The sequence below is a fragment of the Octopus sinensis genome, linkage group LG20 (assembly GCF_006345805.1).
Source record: "Octopus sinensis linkage group LG20, ASM634580v1, whole genome shotgun sequence".
NCBI classification, from domain to species: domain Eukaryota; kingdom Metazoa; phylum Mollusca; class Cephalopoda; order Octopoda; family Octopodidae; genus Octopus; species Octopus sinensis.
In genome coordinates this window covers 12,720,594-12,746,179 of record NC_043016.1, presented here as the reverse complement: position 1 = coordinate 12,746,179, position 25,586 = coordinate 12,720,594, and the positions used below count along the sequence as shown (strand labels likewise).

Below are 25,586 nucleotides of genomic sequence, written 5' to 3'. Positions count from 1 at the left end.
CACATGTTCCCTTAGCACTTCTTTAAGCAGCTATCCCCATCCATATGCATCCTATGATCAAACTAGCGCAGTTTCCTCTCTTATACATTACAGCCGATGCCTCTTGTACCCAATTTTTCTCTCAAGACAATTACACTCTATCTTATTTGCACACCGACATCACCCATCCAGTTGAGCATGCTGGCTTCATTTCTTTCAAACCTTCACAAGTCCTCTGTAGTCACAACTCATGTTTTGTTGTTGTGTAGCATAGCTGTACATATACAGGCATCATACAATCTGTCATTCACTCTGAGGGAGAGGCCCTTAGTTACCAACAAAGATAGAAGCTCTCTCAACTTTGCCCAGCCTGTTCTTATTCTAGCAACACTTTCAGAACTTCCTTCTCCACTACTCAGTTACCTAGGTAAAGGAAGCTGTCTGCTAAGGAACCCCCAGACATTTCAGGAAGTCTATTCTCTGTGCATTCTTAGCATTTATTATACCCACACATCTGTCACACACAAAGGCTCCTTTTTGTTAACCTTCCCATGATACACCACATCTCTTATGCATCCATTCCAAAATAGACGAATGGAACCAAGACAGCTCCCTAGCTGGCCAAACCATTCAACCATAGTGGGTACACTGTATGGAGTTTCTACCAGTACCTTTCCCACATCCTGAATAAGGCCGTCTCCTTAGGGGGGATTTTAGATTTGTCCATTTTCCTATTTGCTACGGCTTTGGTTTTAGCCCTTAAATTACAGCCCTTGCATCCTCAACTGAAATTTCTTCCCATTAGAATTCACGCTAAACATGCTAATATAGAGTTCACCAAAAAAATGTATGCACACTTCAGGAAAGGAAAAATCTGTATAAATATCTAACTTGTATAAATAAGTACCTCTATAAATATAGATGCCACTTTCCATGTTTTGTCAAACTGTGATAACACTAAAAAAAAAACGTTTATAAAGATTTTTCCTTTCCTGAAGTGTGTATACATTTTTGGCAGTTCTGAACAACATTTTCTCTTGGCCTGCACATCATTAATTTTACACTGCCTGACTGGCTCCCATATTGGTGGCATGTAAAAAACACGGTTGATGCCAGTACCATCTGATTGACACTTGTGCCGGTGGCATGTGAAATGCAACCACTACACTCTCAGCTGTAGAATCATTGCCAGATCAGATTGGAGCCTGGTGCAGCCTCCTGGCTTGCCAGTCCACAGTCAAAATATCCAACCCATGCCAGCATGGAAAGCAGATGCTAAACGATGATGATGATGATGTGGTTGGAGAAAAGAACCTAAGAGTCACCTTTATATCATAATTTTCAAATTACTTTTGTTGCCTTTGCATCTGCAGTGGACCATTTATTCCAATGACTTGAATAACAATGAGGTCAAGTGAAGATTGTTTGTCATCATACTGTGAATTCCAGAGAGAAGGTAGTCTTTTTGGCCATTTGAGGCTAAGGCAGGTTGAAGTCACCCAGTAGGGATTCACTGACATTTCTGATGCAAGTTTGTTAACGCGTCTTTCTTACGGAAGCTTTTCTCTAATTTTAGAACAATGACCAGTGAGTGGGGTTGGCAATATGAAAGGAATGAATGGAAGAGACAATGGACTGCACAAGTCTCAGAGCAGACAAACCAGCTAGGAGCAAATAACTGAATAAAATTTGGTTTTGCTTTTTTTCCCCTTTTATTCAGAGTTATTAAGAAGGGGTTATCTACTCATGTCACAGACAATCTTTTCAGTGCCAGTAGTATGATAAAATGCATAGAGTCTATGCTGTAAAATAAAGGAAGCTGATCATAAAATCATATACACAACTAAGATTGGTTTCCTCTGCTGCCATATCCCAAATGACAAAGGATCTCAGAGTCTCTGTGAGACTCACCCCCAACCAAGCATGGAAAAACGGTTTATTTATTTGCTTATGTATGTATGTGCAAGTGTAATGTATAAAACAAGAATACAGTATAGAATTCTGTTACAAATATTTATTCTGAAGACATGAATTACAAGCAAAATTTCAATATGTTATTCTTCAGATCAATAAACCGTTTTCATTTTTTTTTTTAACGTTTTATTCTTTATTTTTAATTTTACTTTTTGATCGATTCTTGTTCTGAAACAGTTTTACCATAATATATACCTTATTCTTCATTTTAAAAATATCTACTTCTTGATAGGGACATCATTTTGCCAAAACAATTAGCACAATCACTTAATCTATTGAATCAGATACAGAAAATTTAACCTAAGGACTTGAGTTTCAGGGCAAATCTTTAAAAAAATTAATTTTTTATCAGAGAAATATTTTCTTTGTGAATCAAATTATAAAGATGTAGCTGTGTAAACTAAAGGATATCTAAAAATATCATATTTTTCACAAGATATTTGTCTAAGGCAAGGTTACAATTTAGGATCAAACAGTCATTCACAAACACTCAAAGCAAGATCTCTTTCATCGAGAAGTTCTTTGAGAGTTATATCCAGTTTAGATCTGGAAAAGTCATCAATAGCCAAGTCTTTGACAATTTCATAAGTATGATCAGAATGGGTAGTCACCGGAAAACTGAACATGAGACCCTTTTCAATACCATAGGAACCATCTGAACAAACAGCCATTGATACATAATTACCCTGAAATGAACAAAAGAAAACTTTATTTTATTAAAATTTAAAAACTAATTGTGTGTCCAGAAAACATTGGAAACACTTTATTTTTTATTTAAAATTTTTAAATCAAAGTTAGTCATGAAACATACTTGTAGACACAAATTGTATGTCAAAGATTCCTTGAAGTAGAAAACATTGTGAAATATGATTTAGACAAAAACAAAACTAAAGGAAGGCAAGAAACGACATCTGTTAACAGCTGCTCTGCTTCAACTTTGACATTACTTCATGAGTTAATAATGGAGATTGTTGTTGTTTGTTCCTTCTCGAGCCATGCCTGGCTCATAAGGGTCAGTTTCCCAGTTTCTTTGGCGTATACATTCCCCACCTGGATGGGACGCCGGTCCATCGCAGGTGAGCTGCAAGATGCAGGAGGAAAGAGTGAGAGAAAGTTGTGGCGAAAGTGTCAGCAGAAGTTCGCCATTACCTTCTGCCAGAGCCACATGGAGCTTCGGTGTTTCACTCATAAACACACACTTCACTTGGTCTGAGATTCGAACCTGCGATCCCTTGACCGCGAATCCACTGCTCTAACCACTAGGCTATGTGCCCCAACAATAATGGAGATTCTACATCAATGGTTCCTAATCTTTCATATATCCTATGACCCTGCAAAATTTTTCCTTTTCATAACCCCTACAAAACCAATATTAAATTTGAAAATTATAAAATTAATTTTCTAGTAATTCGTTGTTGTTTAATGTCCACTTTTCCATACTTGCACAAGTCAGACAGAATTTGTTGAGGCAGTTTTCTATAGCCAGATGCCCTTCAAGTTGTCGACCCTCACCTGTTTCCAGGTAAGATGAATATTCCTCCCCAACCAGACATGTTTTTCATGTAAGTTTGGAAATGAACAATATCACTTGTATGACAGTAATTCTTGAAGACAATTAATCTCATGATGTCAAGACAAGGGTGCACTCAAACACACACACACACACACATGCATGCAATATGCAAAAGGGACCTCTTTCAGTTTCCATCTACCAAATCCATTCACAAGGCATTGATCTGCCCAGGACTGTAATAGAAGACAGCTGTCCAAAGTACGATGAAGTGGGACTAAACCCAGGACTGCATGGTTGGGAATCAAATTTCTTAACCACACAGCCATGCATCATCATCATCATCGTTTAACGTTCGCTTCCCATGCTAGCATGGGTTGGACGATTTTGACTGAGGACTGGCAAACCAGATGGATGCACCAGGCTCCAATCTTGATCTGGCAGAGTTTCTACAGCTGGATGCCCTTCCTAGTGCCAACCACTCCGAGAGTGTAGTGAGTGTTTACGTGCCAACAGCACGGGGGCCAGTCAGGCGGTACTGGCAACGACCTCGCTCGAATCTTTTTACACATGCCACCAGCACAGGTGCCAGTAAGGCGGTGCTGGTAACTCTCTTTTACTCTTTTACTTGTTTCAGTCATTTGACTGCGGCCATGCTGGAGCACCGCCTTTAATCGAGCAACTTGACCCCGGGGCTTATTCTTTTGTAAGCCCAGTACCTATTCTATCGGTCTCTTTTGCCGAACCACTAAGTAACGGGGACATAAACACACCAGCATCGGTTGTCAAGCAATGCTAGGGAGAGACACACAAACACACATGCACATATATATATATATACACATACACGATGGGCTTTATATATACACATACACGATGGGCTTCTTTCAGTTTTCGTCTACCAAATCCACTCACGAGGCTATAGTAGAAGACACCTGCCCAAGGTGCCATGCAGTGGGACTGAACCCGGAACCATGTGGTTGGTAAACAAGCTACTTACCACATAGCCACTCCTGCGTTTATACCTATTAATTATTTTCTTTCAATTGAATCACATACATACAACACTGTAGGTCAACAAATTAAACTCAAAAAAATATGCTTTTGATTCAGCACATAAATTACAAATACAAATAAGAGTAAATACATACATCCATATATATATATATATACTCTTTTACTCTTTTACTTGTTTCAGTCATTTGACTGCGGCCATGCTGGAGCACCGCCTTTAGTCGAGCAAATCGACCCCGGGACTTATTCTTTGTAAGCCCAGTACTTATTCTATCGGTCTCTTTTGCCGAACCGCTAAGTGACGGGGACGTAAACACGCCAGCATCGGTTGTCAAGCAATGCTAGGGGGACAAACACAGACACACAAACACACACACATACAAATACACATATATATATATACATATATACGACAGGCTTCTTTCAGTTTCCGTCTACCAAATCCACTCACAAGGCTTTGGTCGGCCCGAGGCTATAGCAGAAAACACTTGCCCAAGATGCCACGCAGTGGGACTGAACCCGGAACCATGTGGTTGGTTAGCAAGCTACTTACCACACAGCCACTCCTGCGCCTATATATATATATATACATATATTCTTACACTATTTATACGTAGTCATGGGTTGGCGATTCAGTTCATCCCCAGTTCAATTCAGTTACATAATGTTGATAAGCCACAAAAATAGCAAAAAATATTGGTATCTATCACACCTGGATATGACAGGAAGTGAGTTGTGTTGCCTGTCTGTGATTTTCAGTTGTTTTAACATTCAGTGTTATGAGGGAGTCAACTCCAGAGTGCTGTACGGCAGCAAACCAGCAAACATACATACAGTGTATGTGTGGTCGATAATATATATATATATATATATATATATATATCTACTCTTTATCTACCATTTACGGATTCTCGTTTGGATTTTTACTCTCCGGCTGCACCTCTCCTACACACGGATCACAGTGGACTCTACTCTTGATGAGAAATCCTTGCAATACGCCACGACGTCAAAAAACCTTTGAACTTAAAACAGACGCCATGATAGATCGTAAGCCACTACACCCATTTTTTTTCTCTCCTTGTTTTTTTCTGAGTACCTTTCTGTAGAAGAGCGTAGGCTCGAAACGTAAAAGACTTTTTCTATTCCTGAGCATAATACTAATACATTTGTTTGTTTTGTACACCACCTGTCTTCGTCTTTTGTGTTTTTCGTAAACTATCCCTATATATTTATATACTTTTATTTGTTTCAGTCATTAGTCTGCGGCCATGCTGGGGCACTGCTTTGAACTTTAATTGGATGAATCAACCCTAGAACTTACTTTTTAAGCTTGGTACTTTTTTTACCAGTTTGTTTTGCTGAACCACTAAGTTATGGGGACACAAGCACACCAACACCGGTTGTCAAGCAGTGATGGGAGGAGTGGGGGCAACCACAGACACAAAGACACACACTCACGATGGTCTTTTTTTCAGTTTCCATCTACCAAATCCACTAACGTGGCTTTTTTAAAACTAAATCTCTCTCCATTCTTGATTATTTTCATAATTCATTGAAACACAAAGTCACTATCAAAAGAATTATGGTCTCAAAAGGCTTACCTTTGGCACTCCATGCCACCAATCATGGACATGATCACAAATAGCTTTAGCAGCAGACATTGCACTCGACAATTTTCTGGCTTTAATAACTGCAGCTCCACGCTCTTGAACACACTGAAAAGAGAGAGAGAGAGAGAGAGAATACCAATTAAGAATCGAATATATTCTTTCTTTTTCTTTTTATTGCCAACAAGGAGCCAAACATAGAGGGGACAAACAAGGACAGACAAAGGGATTAAGTCGATTACATTGACCCCAGTACATAACTAGTATTTAATTTATCAATCCCGAAAGGATGACAGGCAAAGTCAACCTCGGCAGAATTTGAACTCAGAACGTAGCGACAGACAAAATACCGTTAAATATTTTGCCAGGCGTGCCTAACATTTCTGCCATCTCACTGCCTTATTCTTTCATAATTCAATTCATTCCAATCAAATACCTGTTTTCTTAACAAAACATGCCATTTTCAGTGTCGTCATGGATTTTTATAAGAACCATTTTGAGTAACTCCACAGGTTTAACCCTTTAGTGTTCAGATTACTCTGTTAAATGTAATATTTTTTTACTCAAATTGTTTTTAATTAATCCTGTATTATCTTATAGCTTTGAGGTTTCAATGACGTGATTGTTCATTTTTAGAATGTCTATGTAGATTAGGTGTGAGAGGCCAGATATCGCCAGTTTGAATATAAAACATAGAATATTTGGGCCGGATATGGCCGGTTTAAACACTAAAGGGTTAAACCAAACTGATTTATCATCATCATCGTCAAACATCCACGTTCCATGCCAGCATGGGTCGGATGTTGGACAGGATGTGATGGATCCAAGGACTGCAGTGAGCTCCAGTATCTGTTTTGGCATGGTTCCTACAGTTGTAATACCCTTCCTAATAGCAACAAATTTACAACATGCCTTTTATTCATGCCACCTGCACATCTGAGGCTGCCATGCAATTTGCGGGATTATGAACCCTGGGTAGGAAGTGGGGGTCAGCTTCATATTAACACATTAATATGGCAGAGGGGGGCAGAACAGGTTCATGCAAAGGACTTTGCATGGTTACTGCAGATTACTGTAATTTATAATACATTTTTTCAGCATGTTCTTCAAAGTGACTTAAAAGTGTGAAAGCAATGATAAATTCCTGAGTAATAACAGCGAAATATCTAGTTTAAATGTATAAACTCTTACTATCATCACCATTTGAATGTCGACATTTGCTTTCTTTTATGGGCAGGGTGGAATTTGCTGTGCCAGATTTCCAATGAATGGATATTGCCAGCCATCACCTGTTTCTAATCAAGGTAATATTTCCCTATGGCTAGACATGTGTTTCATGGAAGACTGGTAACAAAGAACATTGCTTGTATGACGAAGATGCTTATTTACAACTGCCATCTGATGTCTAGACAACATTACACACACAATGTGTGTATGTGTATGTGTATGTGTATATATATATATATATATATATATATATACACATGTCTGTCTTCTCTTCTCGGGATCTTTCCTTCTCCTTTGTTTCCGACGAAGAGCTCCGCTCGAAACGTTAAACCCTCCTTCCCTTCTTTCCTGAGCATCCAATAATACTTTATTTGTTCCACGTCCTCGCGTTGCTGCGTTTTTTTTTGTGTTTTCTTGTTAGGATTAACTGTATGTATATATATATATAGGTGTGTGTGTGTGTTAACACACACACAAGCTTCTTTCATTTTCTGTCTGCCAAATCCATTCACAAAGCTTTGGTTGACCCTGTGCAATAGTAGAAGGCACTTCTACTACAGCCCAGGGGACATACAGTGAAACTGAAACCAAAATCACATGGTTGGAAAGCAAACTTCTTAACCACACAGCCAAAGATGCATCTCTTATTTTTAGAGATGAATCCTTAAAAACAAAAAAAAAAACAAAAGAATGTTTCATCTCAAAAGAAAAAGAAATGAGGTTAATAGCTCATATGATTAGTATCATATGGACATTTAATTGTTCAAATTTTATTACCTCTAACAACAACCTGCTCCCATCACTTACAACAATAAAAACTACAATGAGATTGAATAAATAAATACATACAAAAAATATACTGTGTCAATACAATTCAATAATTAGAAGGTGCTGGAGTCGTTACATCAGGAGTGGAAATCACAACAATCTAGGTTGTTATAAACAGTTGTTATAGGAGTGCACAGCAAGATATCCTTTGAAGCTTAAACAAGAGTGATGTATACCTCAGTGTAGGGAGATAGGATGACAAGGTACTGCAAACTGCCATTCTACATGGTTCTTTGACTTGCTAGAAATAGCAGCCAAACCCCCTTTCTTAACCCTTTCGTTACTGTATTTATTTTGAGATGCTCTGTGTTTCTTTCAATTTAAATATAACAAAGAATTCAGTAAAATAACTTGGTTATCGTTAAGCTAGTGTTACGAACATAAATTGTGATTAAGGTTTGGTGGAAGATTTTAATTCAAAACTCATGAAAACAAGACATTTGTACTACTGAGCCAGAGCCGGTTTTGGCTGGGTTGGTAACGAAAGGGTTAAGTCACATCCTACTGGGTTTTTTTTTTATAAAAGAAGGAATGATTCATCAATAATGTAATCCGAGATACATTTTTTAAAATCACCCCCACCCCAAAAAGAAAAACCTGGAATGGTCATCGCTGGGATGCTTTTGATCATATGTCAGCTGATCAGGACTGAGATTAGGTTAAACAACAGTGACAAAGACAAAGATTAGTTGATACCTTTAAGAAATCATTCTTCAAATATTTATCATCCTTAACAGCATCTTTAACTGACTTTGTCCCAGATGATAATTTTACAGTTGCGTGGGAAATGTCTGGGTATTGGGTAGAGGAATGGTTCCCCCAGATAATCACGTTGTGGACATCATGGGCAGAGACACCACATTTGTTAGCAATCTGGCAAGAAAAAGAAAAAGAAATTTATTAAAACTTTAAATTGCATTAATAAGTACAATGGTGCATAAAAGTTTCTCTGAAAATAAAATGAACCCTTTAACAATCACAGACTATTCTCCCAAATATTATGGTTATTTATTCACATTGTTCTGAATTAATCATGCATTACCTCATAACTGAGATTTCAACGATGTGTTTGTTTATTCGTAGAAAGACATTGTAGGATAAGTATGAGAGGTTGGATTTGGAAAGTTTGAACATAAAACAAGTAAAATATTTAGGCCGGGCCAGTTTAACCTTTTAGCATTCACAGATTATTCTGTCAAGTGTCATCCTTATTCATTCACAGTGTTTTGGAATTAATCATGTATTATCTCGTAGCTTTGAGATTTCAGTGACGAGGTTGTTTATTTTTAGAAAGACATTGAAGGGTAGGTGTGAGAGGCTGGATCTGGTTAGTTTGAATGTAAAAAAAAGGTAGAATGTTCAGGGCGGATGCAGCCTTCAACATTTAGTGATGCTTATCTATTCACACATCACTATGGAATTAATCAAGTCTTATCTCATAGCTTTGAGATTTTGATGATGCGATTGTTTATTTGTAGAATGACATTGTCGGATAGGTGCGAGAAGCTGGATGTGGCATGTTTGATCATAGAACAGGTAAAGTATTCAGGCCAGTTTAACCTTTTAGCATTCACAGATTATTCTGTCAAGTGTCATCCTTATTCATCCAATGTTTTGGAATTAATCATGTATTATCTCACAGCTTTGAGATTTCAGTGACGAGGTTGTTTATTTTAGAATAACATTGCAGGGTAGGTGTGAGAAGCTGGATCTGGCTGGTTTGACTATAAAACAGGTAGCATACATGGACCTGATATGGCTAGTTTAAATGCAGAAAGGTTAAAATATAACCAATAAACCCAATGGTTCATGAGTAAGTTCATTATGAAACATTAAAAACCTAACTAGAAATAAATAAATTCTTTACTCTCAGATAATAAGAAAGGGTTTGGTATCCTTTTTCTTGTTTTGGTCACTTGACTGTGGTCATGATGGTGAGGGGAACAAACACAGACACACAAACATATACATATATATATATATATATATATTATATATATATTATATTAAATTAGAGATAAAACTACTATTAGGCAAATCATACAATGAAAAACTTAAGCCAATACATAAGATTAATTAATTTATATTATTTAAATATATATCAAAATTATTAAAAAAGATAATTGTGTTATACTAATTATCTTTTTTAATAATTTTAATAATTTTGATATATATTTAAATAATATAAATGAATTAATCTTATGTATTGGCTTAAGTTTTACATTGTATGATTTGCCTAATAGTGGTTTTATCTCTAATTCAATATAATATAATATTTTACTATAAAATTGGATTCAATCCTAAATCTGATTTTTCTCTGTAAGTTTGGATTTATTCCCTAATATTTTATTATTAATATATATATATATATATATATATATATATATATATAATATATATATATTATTTATATACACACAATAGACTTCTTTCAGCTTCCATATCCACTCACAAGGCTTTGGTTGGCCCAAGGCTACAGTAGCAGGCACTTGCCCAAGGTGACACACAGAGGGACTGAAACCGGAACCATGTGGTTGGGAAGCAAGCTTCTTAACACACAGCCATGGTGCGCCTATGATACATGAGAATATTCACTCTTCACAGCAACCGAACGTATCTCACCCCATGAATCCCCCATTAACAGAGCTTAATCCAAAAATAGCATTTTTTTTCTGATAGGGAAAAAAAGAACAAGCAAAAATACATACTTGATATTGAGCCCGATTTTGGTCAAGTCGAGTCAATGCTGAGAAATTTTGTGGTGGAATAGATGGAGCATATTTCATGCATATTAAAGCATTTGTATTGGCAGGGTTTCCAACCACGACCACCTGAAATATAAACAAACACATTACACATCTATAAATGGTATCAACTGACATGTACATAAAATGTTGTCAATCTTACAACTACGATCATGCTGGAGTACCGCCATTATTCTTTTATTTTTTTTTTACTTGTTTCAGTCATTTGTGGCCATGCTGGAACACCATCTTAAAGGGTTTTTTTTTTTTAGTCTAAGAAATCAACCTCAGGACTTTTTTTTTTTTAAAGCCTAGAACTTATTCTATTAGTCTCTTTTGCCAAACCGCTATGTTACAAGGATGAAAACATACCAACACCAGTTATCAAGCAGTGATGGGGGGACAAGAACAGAGCACCATCTGAGCGTGATCGTTGCCAGGGTTGCTGACTGGCTCCTGTGCTGGTGGCACATAAAAAACACCACTTGGGCGTGAGCGTTACCAGTGTTGCCTTATTGGCACTTGTGCCAGTGGCACGTGAAAAACAACATTCAAGCGAGGTCGTTGCCAGTGTCACTGGACTGGCTTCTGTGCAGGTGGCATGTAAAAACACCATTTGAGCATGGCCGTTGCCAGTATCGCCTGACTGGCCCTTACGCTGGTAAAAGCACCCACTACACTCTCAGAGTGGTTGGCACTAGGAAGGGCATCCAGCTGTAGAAACTCTGCCAGATCAAGATTGAAGCCTGGTGCAGCCATCAGGTTCGCCAGCCCTTGGTCAAACCGTCCATGCTAGCATGGAAAGCGAACGTTAAACGATGATGATGATGATGAGTAATGTCTCAGTCATAGCCAATGATGAGTAGTCAAATTATAATGTGTCATGGTTATGAGTGAAATGAAATGGATTAGAAAGTGACTCAAAACTGGTAACAGATTCAATTTGAAAAGAACTGGAAGAGCTAAAGAAAGAGCTTCCATATGAATGCTCAAACTACTAGAAACACATATCAAACTCCCCTTAAAGTCATACCTTTTGGGTCTGACAGGAACCTAAAATCACAACTTTTAAGTCTAAGAGGAGGCTGCAGGTTCGTTAGGTTGGAATGAATCCCAAGATACTTAAACTTCTTCATCTGCCTCAATTACTGATGTTCCACTAACGAGCAGAGTGTACTGGGAATTACCAATGAGAGGTTGGAGTACAGAAGCTAACCTCAATCTTATTACTAGTGCAAAATACATTATCCGGTGCCTAAAGCACATAACTATTTGTTTATGTTGTCAGGCAACAGGTTTCTCAATTATTTTACAGTTAGCAATAAGGAAAGATAGTAAAAATAACTACTAAAACAATATGAATGTATCCAAATTTGCTAAAAAATCACTGAATTATTTACCAGCATGGAAAAGAAAATTTAGATTTAAAATAGTACTCAATGAACTGACCAAATATTGCAGATTATAATGGAAAAAAAAAATCAAACTTTTTAATAATTGCTGATAGTTTTATATTTCAGCCAAAGCCTTTTTTTTTGTCTAGATTTGATTTTCTCGAGGTAAATTGGTTAATTAAAGTCATAGATACACTACATTTGAATAATAGATGAGATGGTCATGGTAAGAACAATTTTCATCATGTGCTGCCATGGAGTTAAACAAGAACATTACAAGATGATGATGTCCAACATGTCAAATTAAATCTGTATGTTATTTCAATTCAGAGATTATAATTCCAGACTTGAAAAGGAGTGAAATATATTGAAGCAAAGATCTGGTCGTACCTTGACGCTCTTTTTGGCATATTTATCTAGAGCCTGCCCTTGACTCTTGAAAATTTTCACATTGGAAGCCAAGAGATCTTTCCTTTCCATTCCTTCTCTACGTGGCATGGCACCAACAAGAAGAGCCACATCAATGTCCTTAAAACCAACATCAGTATCAGCAGTTGATGTTATTTCTGAGAAGAGAAAGAATAATAATAATGATAATAATAATAATAATAATAATAATAATAATAATAATATAATAATAATAATAATAATAATAATAATAATAATAATAAACAGTAACAGAAAGAGCAATGGTTAAAATGAGCATTATTCTACAGATTTGTCAGGGTAATGCATTGTCAAATAAACTGACTAAAACCCTTGACTGGTATTTGTTTCTATCGGCCTTCAAGGAATAAAAGACTAACTTAACTGACAAGATTTCAAATACTGAAACATCATTGTCATTTAACGTCTGTTTTTCCATACCAGCATGGGTTGGATGGGTTGACAGGAGCTGGCGAGACTAGGGTTTGTACCAGGTTCCATAGTCTGTTCTGATTTGGTTTCTGTTATAATGTGAATCCTCGTGTTGTTGTTGTTGTTGGCACTATAATATTCTTGTCGCCTCTATTATGTTGTGGCAGTATTCTGAACCTTTAGCACCAAATCACAAGCACTTCCCTCATGACCCTTACCACCTTCATCATCAGAAATAGGTAAACCAGTGGTTGGCACATTGGAAATCTGTGACTAACAATGCTACTATTTACCAATTGTAATATTAAGTAAATAAATAAATTCTTAGAATAGTTCAATTTCTAACTGGATGGCTGCCCTTAATTTTACTAATCACCCAACTTAATCACTTAACCCTTTCATTACTGTATTTCAGTTGAGATGCTCTGAGTTTTCTTTCAATTATTTTAGATATAACAAAGAATTTATCAAAATAACTTAGTTATCATTCAGCTTGTGTTAGGAACAAATTGTGACTAAGGTTTGGTGGAAGATTTTAATTCAAAACTTATGAAAACAAGATATTTGTACTCAGATCCAGAGCCGGTTTCAGCCAGGTTGGTAACGAAAGGATTAAGGTAAAATGACTACAAAATCTATTTTCATCTATATTAACTCTTTAGCATTCAGATTTCTGAGTCAAATGTAATTCTTTAATTATTCACATTGTTTTGAATGAACCATGCATTATCTTGTAGCTTTGAGATTTCAATGATGTGACTGCATATTTGTAGAGTGACATTGTAGGGTAGATGTGAGATGTCAGGTCTGGTCAGTATGAACATAAAACAGGTAGAATATTCTGGCTGGTTTAAATACTAAGAGAGAGTTAAACAAAACAGAACTTAAGGGTACAAAACAAAGTCTAAACTTAGATCCATTAATGTCAACAGATGCTGTTTTCTTATGCGATTTTATATGAGATTTTATATAAACGGATACTTTTATTTTCATTTTTGTCAGTATTAAAACAGATTATAAAAACTACAAGAGATGAGGTGAAATTATATATCAAAGCAACTTACCCTTCAGCAGTGGGAGAGCACAATCTTTTAGTTCCATGACAACTCCTTCCAGAACTGGCATCATTGGTTGAATATCCAAGAGTACCAATGAGATAGGCTATAAAAAAAAAATTTTTTAATAAAAATTTTTTAAATCAGAAAAAAATTTTTTTAAATAAGTAATATTCGTTGCCACTTTAACATGGCTGTCCATTCTACTGCAATTTTTTAAACACCAGTGGACTCTGCTGCAATTTTTTAACACCAAGAGGATATTTCCTCTAGCTGGTTAATGATGCACACCTACATCCGAAAAAATTGTGAGCAGGGAAGCGAACCCCTGCCATCTCCTAGCAACGGGACTAGTAGACCAGTCCTGGTTTGGGGCTATTTCTGCCACTCCTCAGTACTAGACACTTCATCAGCTAGAGAGGATAGCAGCTCACTTCTGCATACAATATAAATAAATAAATATTATATATATATATATTTTTTTTAAGTGAAAACACAGTCACTGATTTTGCAACAAGCAAAAATGCTAGTTCTAAAATCTTTCCAAGAGATTAATGCAGTAGTTGTACTGACAAGTAATATTCATAGCCATTCTAACATGGCTGTCCATTTGAGCGGACTCTACTGTGATTTTTTAAACCCCGAGAGAACATCTCCTCTAGCTGGTTAACGATGCCCAGCTGCATCCACTTCAATGGACAGCCACGTTAAAGCAGCTACAAATATTACTTGTCATACAACTACTGCATTGGTCTATATAAGAGGGATTTTAGAACTAGCTTTTTTAAATAAATAAATAAATCTAAAAATCTCAGAAAAGAAAACAATAGGGTTTCATTGTTCGACGTGTCTGAGATGAATTTTTGTTTGGGATGATACTCTTTTACTCTTTTACTTGTTTCAGTCATTTGACTGCGGCCATGCTGGAGCACCGCCTTTAGTCAAGCAACTCGACCCCGGGACTTATTCTTTGTAAGCCCAGTACTTATTCTATCAGTCTCTTTTGCCGAACCGCTAAGTGACGGGGACGTAAACACACCAGCATCGGTTGTCAAGCAATGCTAGGGGGACAAACACACACACACACACACACACACACACACACACACATATATATACGACAGGCTTCTTTCAGTTTCCGTCTACCAAATCCACTCACAAGACATTGGTTGGCCCGGGGCTATAGAAGACACTTGCCCAAGATGCCACGCAGTGGGACTGAACCCGGAACCATGTGGTTGGTTAACAAGCTACTTACCACACAGCCACTCTTACGCCTACTAAAGATTTCTAAGGATTAAATTATTTTTAAATAGTTACATTCTCTTGACTGAACTTTGTCAAGAGAATGTAACTATTTAAAAATAATTTAATCCTTAGAAATCTTTAGTATCATCTCAAACAAAAATTCATCTCAGACACGTCGAATGTAGATTTTAGAGATGAGGATATTTAGTCTCGGGAACAAACTGCTTAAGGGACATCTGCATCCTCATCACCATTTTACGTCTGCTTTCTATACTGACATGGACTCGGACAATAAAAGAGATTTCTCGGTCCTTTTACAGCAATAAATGTTAAACGCCTTAGTAAAGTAACTGCATGATAAACAATTTATAGACTGCAAAAATTCTACATTCATATGACATTTAACAAAAAGTAATTGAAAAGCAGCCAATTTTAACTGTGTTTCAGGCATACAGGTGCATGAGACCAAATCTTATCTGGATATTCAAAGTATTTAGGCTGAAAAAAAAAAAAAACCCAACTCTCCTTATTGAAATAGCGTGTGACTTTTGCAACATCATATTGATTTTTACATTATCCATTTTACCCTTTAACATTCAGCTTACTCTGCCAATTGAACTGCTTATTTAGTCATTGTTTTCAATTAATCCTGCATTATCTCAAAGCTTTGAGATTATGATGTGATTATTGCCAGTGCCCCCTGACTGGCTCCCATGCTGGTAAGCACGTAAAAAGCACCCACACTACACTCTTGGAGTGGTTGGCATTAGGAAGGGCATCCAGCTGTAGAAACCTTGCCAGCTCAGACTGGAACCTGGTGAAGCCTACTGGCTTGCCAAGTCCTCAGTCAAACCATCCAACCCATACTAGAATGGAAAGCGGGTGTTTAAACAACAATAATGATGATGGCATTGTAGGGTAGGTGTGAGGGACTGGATCTGGTCAGTTTGAACATAAAACAAAGTAGAATATTTTGGACCCAACAAGATACAGCCAAAGAGTTAAAAGCACATGGCCAAGTGGTTAGGGCGTTTGGCTCATGATCATAAAGCCATGGGTTCAATTCCTGGTCTGGGTAACATGTGTCCTTGAGCAAGGCACTTCATTTCCCATTACTTCATTCTATTCATGTTTATGAATACTAGCCAGTCACTGGTGCAGCTTTTTCTCCCTCTGCTTGTCACATCCAAGAGTGAATGGGTCGGGAAACAAGAAAGCATCTATGTCTACTTGCAGCTATACACACATCTAGGTGTGTATAGGTGCAGGAGTGGCTGTGTGGTAAGTAGCTTGCTTACCAACCACATGGTTCCAGGTTCAGTCCCACTGCGTGGCACCTTGGGCAAGTATCTTCTACTATAGCCTCGGGTCGACCAAAGCCTTGTGAGTGGATTTGGTAGACGGAAACTGAAAGAAGCCCGTCGTGTATATGTATATATGCGTGTGTGTGTTTGTGTGTCTGTGTTTGTTCCCCTAGCATTGCTTGACAACCGATGCTGGTGTGTTTATGTCCCTGTTACTTAGCGGTTCGGCAAAAGAGACCGATAGAATAAGTACTGGGCTTACAAAAGAATAAGTCCCGGGGTCGAGTTGCTCGATTAAAGGCAGTGCTCCAGCATGGCCGCAGTCAAATGACTGAAACAAGTAAAAGAGAGAGTATCTAAACCAATTAGCAAGATCATGGTATACATTGCCAACCATAATCGCCTGCTGGCTCTACCCATTATCCATCTACTTTTTGTTATTGTATATATCGGTCGAAATAAACTGCTTTTGTTTCAATTTTGAAAATAATGAAGAATTTAGTAAAGTAAGTGTCACTGTTAAGCCGGCATTAGGAATGCTAAAATAACACGAAATTTTGATGGAAGATTTTAATTTAGATCACTTTAACCCTTTAGTGTTCACATTATTCTGCCATAATTAAAGCTTTTTCGTCCTCATTGTTTTGAACTAATCCTGCATTATCTGGTAGCTATGAGATTATGATGAAGTAGCTGTTAATTTTTAAAACGATATTGTAGGGTTGGTGTGAGAGACCAGATCTGGCCAGTTTGAACATAAAATAGGCAGAATACTTTTGGCCTGATATGGCCGGTTTAAATGCTAAAGGGTTAAACTAGAAAGTTAATATCACAGAACCAAAGACATTCTCAGGCAGGTTGCTATCAAAATGGTTAAACATCTATCCAACATCATGAAAAATTCACAACCAGCACAATTCTAAACAAAGAAACATGTGAAAGTACATGTAGGTTTGAAACATTTTCATTAGTCTTGATTGGCTGGTGGTAACAAGTTTGCTTCCCAACCACATGGTTCCGGGTTCAGTCCCACTGCATGCAACCTTGAACAAGTATGTCTCCTACTATAACTCTGGGCTGACCAAAGCCTTGAGAGTGGATTTCATAAACAGATATTCAAACATACTAATGTGTGCCGTTGTGTTTGTCCCCAACTTCTGCTTGACAACCAGTGTTGGTTTGTTTACATCAAAACAGACCATTACAGTAAGTAGAAGGCTTTAAAAAAAGCCAGTATTGGGGTTGAGTTGTTTGACTAAAACCCTTCAAGATGGAACCCCAGCATGGCCACAGTCCAATGACCAAAACAAGTAAAAGATAAAAGACATACATAGGTACAATTGTAGTTGTGTGGTAAGAGGCTTGCATCCCAATCGCATGGTTCTGGGTTCAGTCCTACTGCATGGGACCTTGGGCAAGTGTACTCTACTATAGTCTTGGTCCAACAAAAGACTTGTGTGTGGATATGACAAACAGAAACTTAAAGAAGCCTATCGTATGTGTGTGTCTGTGTTTGTCCCCACATCACCGCTTGACAACCAGTGCTGGTGTGTTTACATCCCCCATAACTTAGCAGCTCAGCAAAATAGAGCGATAAAATAAATACTAGGCTTAAAATATAAAGTCCTCGGGTTGATTTGTTTGGCTTAAAGCCTTTTTTAAGGTGGTGCTCCAGTATGGCCACAGTCAAATGACTTAAACAAGTAAAAAAGAAAAAAAGAATACGTGTATGTGTGTGTGTGTGTGTGGCATAGCATGTAATTTAGCTGAAGACTTTCAAGGGAGAGAATTACAACCAACATTATTGAACAATTTTATATAATCATTGACACAGTGTGAAGGGATGAAGAATCTCATATCACACACACACACACACACACATTAATAACTGTGATAATTTTCCTACCGTGTCTGGACCAAAGATGTTTCCCTTTGCTACATTGAAGAGGAGAGAATAGGCAATCTGCCCGGCTGCTCCTGTAACCAGTACTTTTATAGGATCGCTCTGCAAATTAAAAAAAACATTTTGTATTAAACAACATGCATAACAAATTTTAATTCATTGAAAAATACATAGAGATTAAACGGTTTTAAAATAAAAAGCAAAAATTTCCATATTGCAGGAGTGGCTGTGTGGTAAGTAGCTTGCTAACCAACCACATGGTTCCGGGTTCAGTCCCACTGCATGTTATCTTGGGCAAGTGTCTTCTGCTATAGCCTCAGGCCGACCAAACCCTTGAGTGGATTTGGTAGACGGAAACTGAAAGAAGCCTGTCGTATATATGTATATATATATGTGCATGTGTGTGTGTGTGTGTCTGTGTTTGTCCTCCTAGCATTGCTTGACAACCGATGCTTGAGAAGAAGACCCATCAAGCCAAGCAAAATCGCAGTTGGGGCAGATACCGGTGTCACACAAATTGGCACCTGTGCCAGTGGCATGTAAATGCACCCAGGTGTCGTGCAAATGGCACCTGTGCCGGTGGCATGTAAAAGCACCCATTATACTCTCAGAGTGGTTGGCATTAGGAAGGGCATCAAGCCATAGAAGACCATGCCAAATCAGACTGGAGTCAGCTGCGGCCTTCCAACATGCCATCCCAGTCAGACAGCCCAACCCATGCCAACATGGTCAACAGACGTTAAATGATGATTAAGTTGGTAGACGATACTTGCTGCTGACGATGAGCAAAAACACAGAAATCATAATTTGGCAATTATACCACTGCTAATGGATGCTTTTCTTCTGCTACTGATACAACTCTTTGCAGTTTAGCACTAAATGTCTACACAAGAAGCTTTCTCAAAATGAATACTTCCACATTGTAGCTTTCTACACTCTTTTACTCTTTTACTTGTTTCAGTCATTTGACTGCGGCCATGCTGGAGCACCGCCTTTAGTCGAGCGAATCGACCCCGGGACTTATTCTTTGTAAGCCCAGTACTTATTCTATCGGTCTCTTTTGCCGAACCGCTAAGTGACGGGGACGTAAACACACCAGCATCGGTTGTCAAGCAATGCTAGGGGGACAAACACAGACACACAAACACATATATATATATATATATATATACGACAGGCTTCTTTCAGTTTCCATCTACCAAATCCACTCACAAGGCATTGGTTGGCCCGGGGCTATAGCAGAAGACACTTGCCCAAGATGCCACGCAGTGGGGCTGAACCCAGAACCATGTGGTTGGTTAGCAAGCTACTTATCACACAGCCACTCCTGCACTTAAGGATGGTCATATTTTGCCAATTAAGCACACACACACACTATATATATAGTCTTCATTTCAGCTTTATTATTATTATTATTATTTTAGTTTCTTTGTCAAAGCTTTTTCATCACACATCCTGTGACCTCTTCAGTGACACTTTCTCCCATATGTCTCCTTTTGTCCTCCTTGGTCCCTTTTATTTTTTTTTTGGAAAGGTAAAAAATGGAATAAGCAGAATAAAAGGAGACGTGAAATAAAGAGTCACTGAAGGAATCACAGGATATGTGATGAAAGAACTTTGACAAAGAAACTAAAAATAGTAATAAAGCTGAAATGAAGACCAAATATTATAGTGCATGTGTTTAACTGGTAAAATAAGTATAACAATATATATACAAGTATAACAATATATATATATATATATAGGAGTGGCCATGTGGTAAGAAGCTAGCTTCCCAGCCACATGGTTCTGGGTTCAGTCCCACTGCATGGCACCTTGGGCAAGTGTCTTCTACTATAGCCTCAGCCCAACCAAACCCTTGAGTGGATTTGGTAGACGGAAACTGAAAGCCCATCGTATGTGTGTGTGTGTGTGTGAATGACTGTGCTTTTGCAGACACAGATTACTAACATAGTTTCCACAAATTGCATGGCAAAAGCAAACAAGAAAACTCCAATTTGAAGGGTGATTGGTTGGTTGAAGAAAATAAACCATTCTACCCATGTAAGTGTGATTAAAAACAGGTAATGTTATGAGAAAAATATATAATAATGAAAGTCAGAATGGTGATGTGCTGTACTTGAGAAGACCCATCCATCTCAACACAATTGAGGCTCCATCAAGCCTTCTTCCACAACTCATCTTCTAACACCCATTCTTCCATCAATCTCTTGTGGTACCCTATTTCCTTCATTCCCCCACCCCCCACTTAGTCCAACTCATTTCCTGTCTCTAACAATCTTTCACTCTACTCCCACTCCAGTGATCTCCATCCTGTTCTGTCTCCCATATTCATCTTGTACTCAAACTCATCTCTCTCTCTCTCTAGCTAGAAGATGAGTTGTGGAAGAAGGCTTGACGGAGCCTCAGTTGTGTTGAGATGGATGGGTCTTCTCAAGTACAGCACATCACCATTCTGACTTTCATTATTACATGTTTTTCTCATAATATTATCTGTTTTTAATCACACTAACATGGGTAGAATGGTTTATTTTCTTTACCCAACCAATTCACCTTTTCCTGTTGTTTCTTATCCATCAATAAGATGTACCCCACTCGGTGGAGGCTTCTCTCGTGGCTACTTGGTGACCTCATAAGAACTGATACCACAAGAAAAAATGCAGCCAGTACAGTTGGCATCGGGAAGAGCATCCAATTGTAAAAAAAAAACATGCTAAGGCAGATATTAGAACTTGGCACTGTCCTCTGGCTCAGTGGTTCATGTTGAACAGTCCAACCCATGCCAACATGGAAAAAGGAATGCTAAACAGTGGTGGTGGTGGTGGTGGTGGTGGCAGTGGTGATGATTAGTGACCAAACTTATTCATGCTAATAATAGTTAACATGTTTACATTGCAGTATTTCAAGCAATATTTTCTGGCTAACATTTCTATCTGTAACTCTAATCTCTTCCAGCTGTGTTTGCTCCACCATCTCTCACAGCAACTTGAATATGTAATTGCTTATTTATGCATATCATATTTCTTACAGAGTGTATTATCTATGCAATGCCTCACATCAAGTATGTTAATGCCATTCCTCTCTGCATACATGATTAAGGAAGAGCCAATTCCTTATAAAATCAATAATCTAGTAGCTAATCTCTGTACTATTGTGATAAACTACTACTTCTACTACAATTGAAACTATTACATCACTATTCATATCAAAGTCACACTAATTAATAAGCAACATTAATTAGTGCGTCAAAGTCAATACTGGATGTTTTTCCATACAAGTTGTGACAAATGACTGCAGCTCGAATACCAGGAGGCCTACACATTTTATGAATGACAAAAAGCTAAAGTTATGAAAAGCTTTCAGTTCTCAGATATGTCTCAACTTCAAAAAACTGTTTTCTCAAAAAGTTTTATTTTCTGGGTCATGTCAGTTTATCCAAAAAAAATGGCATATCTCAGTCAAATATTAAGATATTTGAAAAATTTTAAGTGTTTTGACATCTGTGAATTATGATTTTCCTCAATAAAATATATAACACCAGTTCAAACATTCCACCATGTTAATGGTTTTTGTCTTGCATCATCAAAAATAATAGAAGTTACCACTACTATGTAGCATTCTAAGCATTGAAAGCATTTTGTATATAGTTACTTATTAATAAGTGACTATCAGAGCAAGACTGCTTGGCTTTATCAATGATGTGTAATAGGTAATTAATGAGGAGTATAAAAGTATTTCTAACTGTAGTAAAAGAGGACTGTTGGCTATTAGCCAAACAGATACTTTAAATCTACAATTCAACAATGGAGAATATTTTCACAAGCAACCAGTAAATTCAGCTGTATATTTTGCAAATGTCAGAACTGTATAACAACACTACAGCTCATCTCGGCAGCAAAATATTCAGAGGAAGGCCCTATTGAGGAGAAATACAAAAGACAGAAGAGAGAATGTGGAGCAAAGTTACAAGCTAAATATAATCTGACTAGCAGAATAAGTTTCACAGAAAAAGGTTCAATATCTATGAACAAAAAAAAAAGATTTGTGGATTAAAATAAGAAAATGAGGATGAAGTGGTGAGAAAGGATCTACAGATGTTGGGACTTATAAAGGGGATGACAGGGGATTAATACTCCTGGCAGTTTGCACATCAAGCTAAGAAAGTGTGGTTGCCCTTGCAACCCTCTCCAGCTGAGTATCTCTAAGAACCTTGCGAGCTCATAAGTGCTGGTGTCAAATTAAAAAGCACTAATGCTGGTGCACCCCGTACACTCTGTAAAGTGGTTGGCATTAGGAAGGGCATCCAGCTATAGAAACCATGCCAAAACAGACATGGAGCTGAAACAACTCTTCAGCTGGTCAGCTTCTGTCAAACTGTTCAACCCATGCCAGCATGGTTAAATGGACATTTGACGGATGATGATGATGATGATTTAGTTTTATATGACTCAAGCATCGATTTTTCAAATGATACCAACAACAAAACAAAGCATTTTCTAAAAATTAGAATATCACTATTCCATAGCAAAATCATACAAAAGAACCAAACAAGAAAGAAGGGAATGTGGTTATAGACAGGCTGAAAACCAAGTCCAATATGTCTAGCATTTAAACCAGCCACATCCAGCCCAAAATATTCTGCTTGTTTTATGTTCAAACTGGCTAAATCCAGCCTCTCACAGCTATCCTACAATGTCATTGAAACCTTGAAGCTGCAAGATAATGCATGATTAATTCAAATCAATTTGAATAAATAAGCATTACATTTGCCAGAGTAATCTGAATGCCAAAGGTCAAGAGGCAATGAATTAACAAGTGGATAATAGGTCTAACACACTGCTGAATTCATAACACCACCACCACTACCACCATCACGACCTGTTCTTTGATTGACTTTAGACCACTATACTGCAAGCATCTGACACAGAACCCTGGTTTCTTTCCCCACTTACATTTCTCCTTTATATGGTGTTAGGAAGGGCATCCAACTTTAGAAACCACGCCAAATCAGACTTGAGTCTGGTACAGCCCCTCAGCTTACCAGCTCGATCAAACTATCCAACCCATGCTAGCATGGACAACAGATGTTAAACGAGAATGATGATGATGATGGTCAAAGTGAACACTGGCTACGTAAATTTGGGGGTGGGGTGAGGGTTGTAAAGGTCTTGAACAATACATATCTTCCTTGAACCAATTTTTAAAATATTACTAGAAAATACATTTAAAAAACAAATAATAAAAACTTTTATGAATGGTAATTTGGATATCTTAACTGGATATAATGTAAGAACACTATAATACTGTAGTATTCATCTTGAGAAAGCATCTCAACAGACGTACAGTGCTAAAAAAAAGTAGAGCTGTCTCAGCAGCAGGTGAAAGCATCCATTTGCCTAACTTAATCAGAATACATCATCATCGTCATTTAACATCTATTGTTCATGCTGGCATGTGTTGGATGGTTTGACCAAGGCTGGTAAGCTGGGAGGTTGCACCAGACTCCAGTCTAATTTGGCAAGGTTTTCTATGGCTAGATGCCCTTCCTAATGCCAACCACTCCAGTGACACTAATATCTGCTACGACTGCGATTTTGCTCTGCTTGATGGGTCTTCTTCTCAAGCACAACATAATACAAAAGGTCTTAGTCATTGCCTCCATGAGGCCCAATGCTCAAAAGGACCTCAGCCACTTTGCCTTTGTGAGGCTCAGTGCTCAAAAGGAACTCAGCCACTTTGCCTCCATGAGGCCATATTTATATTTTTTCTTGAGCCCTGAGACTCATAAGACTACCTATCCAGTTTCCAAAGCATATAGGCAACCAAAGATCAAGACAGCCCCATGAAAGAGATATGGTCTGTTGCAGGGTTCAAGGCCACCAATTTTAGGGGCAGGGGACAGATTGATACCATCAATCCTCAGTACTTGACTAGTACTTTATTTTACTGACCTCCGAAAGGCAAAGTCAACTTCAGCAAGGTTTGAACTCAGAATGTAAAGGGCCGGAAGAAATAGCACGAAGCATTTTCTCTAGTGTGCTAATGATTCTACTAGTTTGCCATGAATACAAAAATGATAGTGTATATATGGAATTTATTGGTATCATAAAAGCAAAGCCAATATTACTGTTAAAATTTGATTCAAAGAGATTTCCTAAAAGTTGAGCAATAAACTGTACAATGGCAAACAAGCCAAGGTCAGACTGGTAATATGACAAAGAGCATCATTAAAACTTTCATGAAACAGATATTCTACACTGAAGGACTTCAAGTCACAAAAACATGACATCTTAAGCTATAAAAGCAACAAAGGCAATAAAACAGACACGAAATGCAGCTTCTATGAGATTCAACAGGATAATTGAGACATTGTACATTGTTAACCCAATTCTCTGGAAAAGAAACATTATTGCGAAAGTAAGATGGAGTGCTCAAAAGAAAAGGAATAGTAATTTGCTAGTGTTGTGTATAATGAGTGCAAGTAATGAGAAAATATAACGAAGGGAGATAACTTGGAATGTTTTCTGACTGAAGTTTCAAAATGCGTTTTGCGATGACAGTTGAAATGACGTTGCCTAGACAACTGTTGCCTAGGCAACTGTTCTCTTTTTAACGGATTGGCGTTGATAGAAAAGAGAGAGAGAGAGAAAAAAAAAGAGAGAGAGAGCTGGACACGGATCGATCGGACCGTTTACAACATATCTTTGAACAATCAAAAAACTGGACATTAAATTCTTTGGATATTTATTTATTTATTTGCAAATGGATCGCTAAATTATCAAATATATCTTTTAATTGACTTATATAAAATTACGTTTTTGTTACAATTTCATCCTTGAACGTTGTTAATTCACTGATTTTACAATTTTGTTTGTTGCGTTCGGAAGTTCACCCCTTTTTTTTTATACCTAAGAATTTGCTTGATCGTAACACTAGACACA

General features: G+C 37.6%; 1 protein-coding gene across 1 annotated transcript in view; it reads right to left on the bottom strand.

Annotated features, from left to right (window-relative positions):
• Positions 1 to 2,062: 2,062 nt before the first annotated feature.
• The window catches only part of LOC115222588 (malate dehydrogenase, cytoplasmic), a 31,597-nt gene continuing 8,073 nt past the window's right edge, over positions 2,063 to 25,586 (bottom strand). Inside the window, exons 2-8 of the mRNA XM_029792875.2 lie at positions 18,649 to 18,747; positions 14,200 to 14,296; positions 12,668 to 12,843; positions 10,848 to 10,970; positions 8,836 to 9,012; positions 6,079 to 6,192; positions 2,063 to 2,639 (exon numbers count right to left, since the gene is read on the bottom strand). Of these exons, the coding sequence (XP_029648735.1) occupies positions 2,430 to 2,639; positions 6,079 to 6,192; positions 8,836 to 9,012; positions 10,848 to 10,970; positions 12,668 to 12,843; positions 14,200 to 14,296; positions 18,649 to 18,747 (996 nt within the window). The 3' untranslated portion in view covers positions 2,063 to 2,429. The remainder of the gene's footprint in view (positions 2,640 to 6,078; positions 6,193 to 8,835; positions 9,013 to 10,847; positions 10,971 to 12,667; positions 12,844 to 14,199; positions 14,297 to 18,648; positions 18,748 to 25,586) is intronic.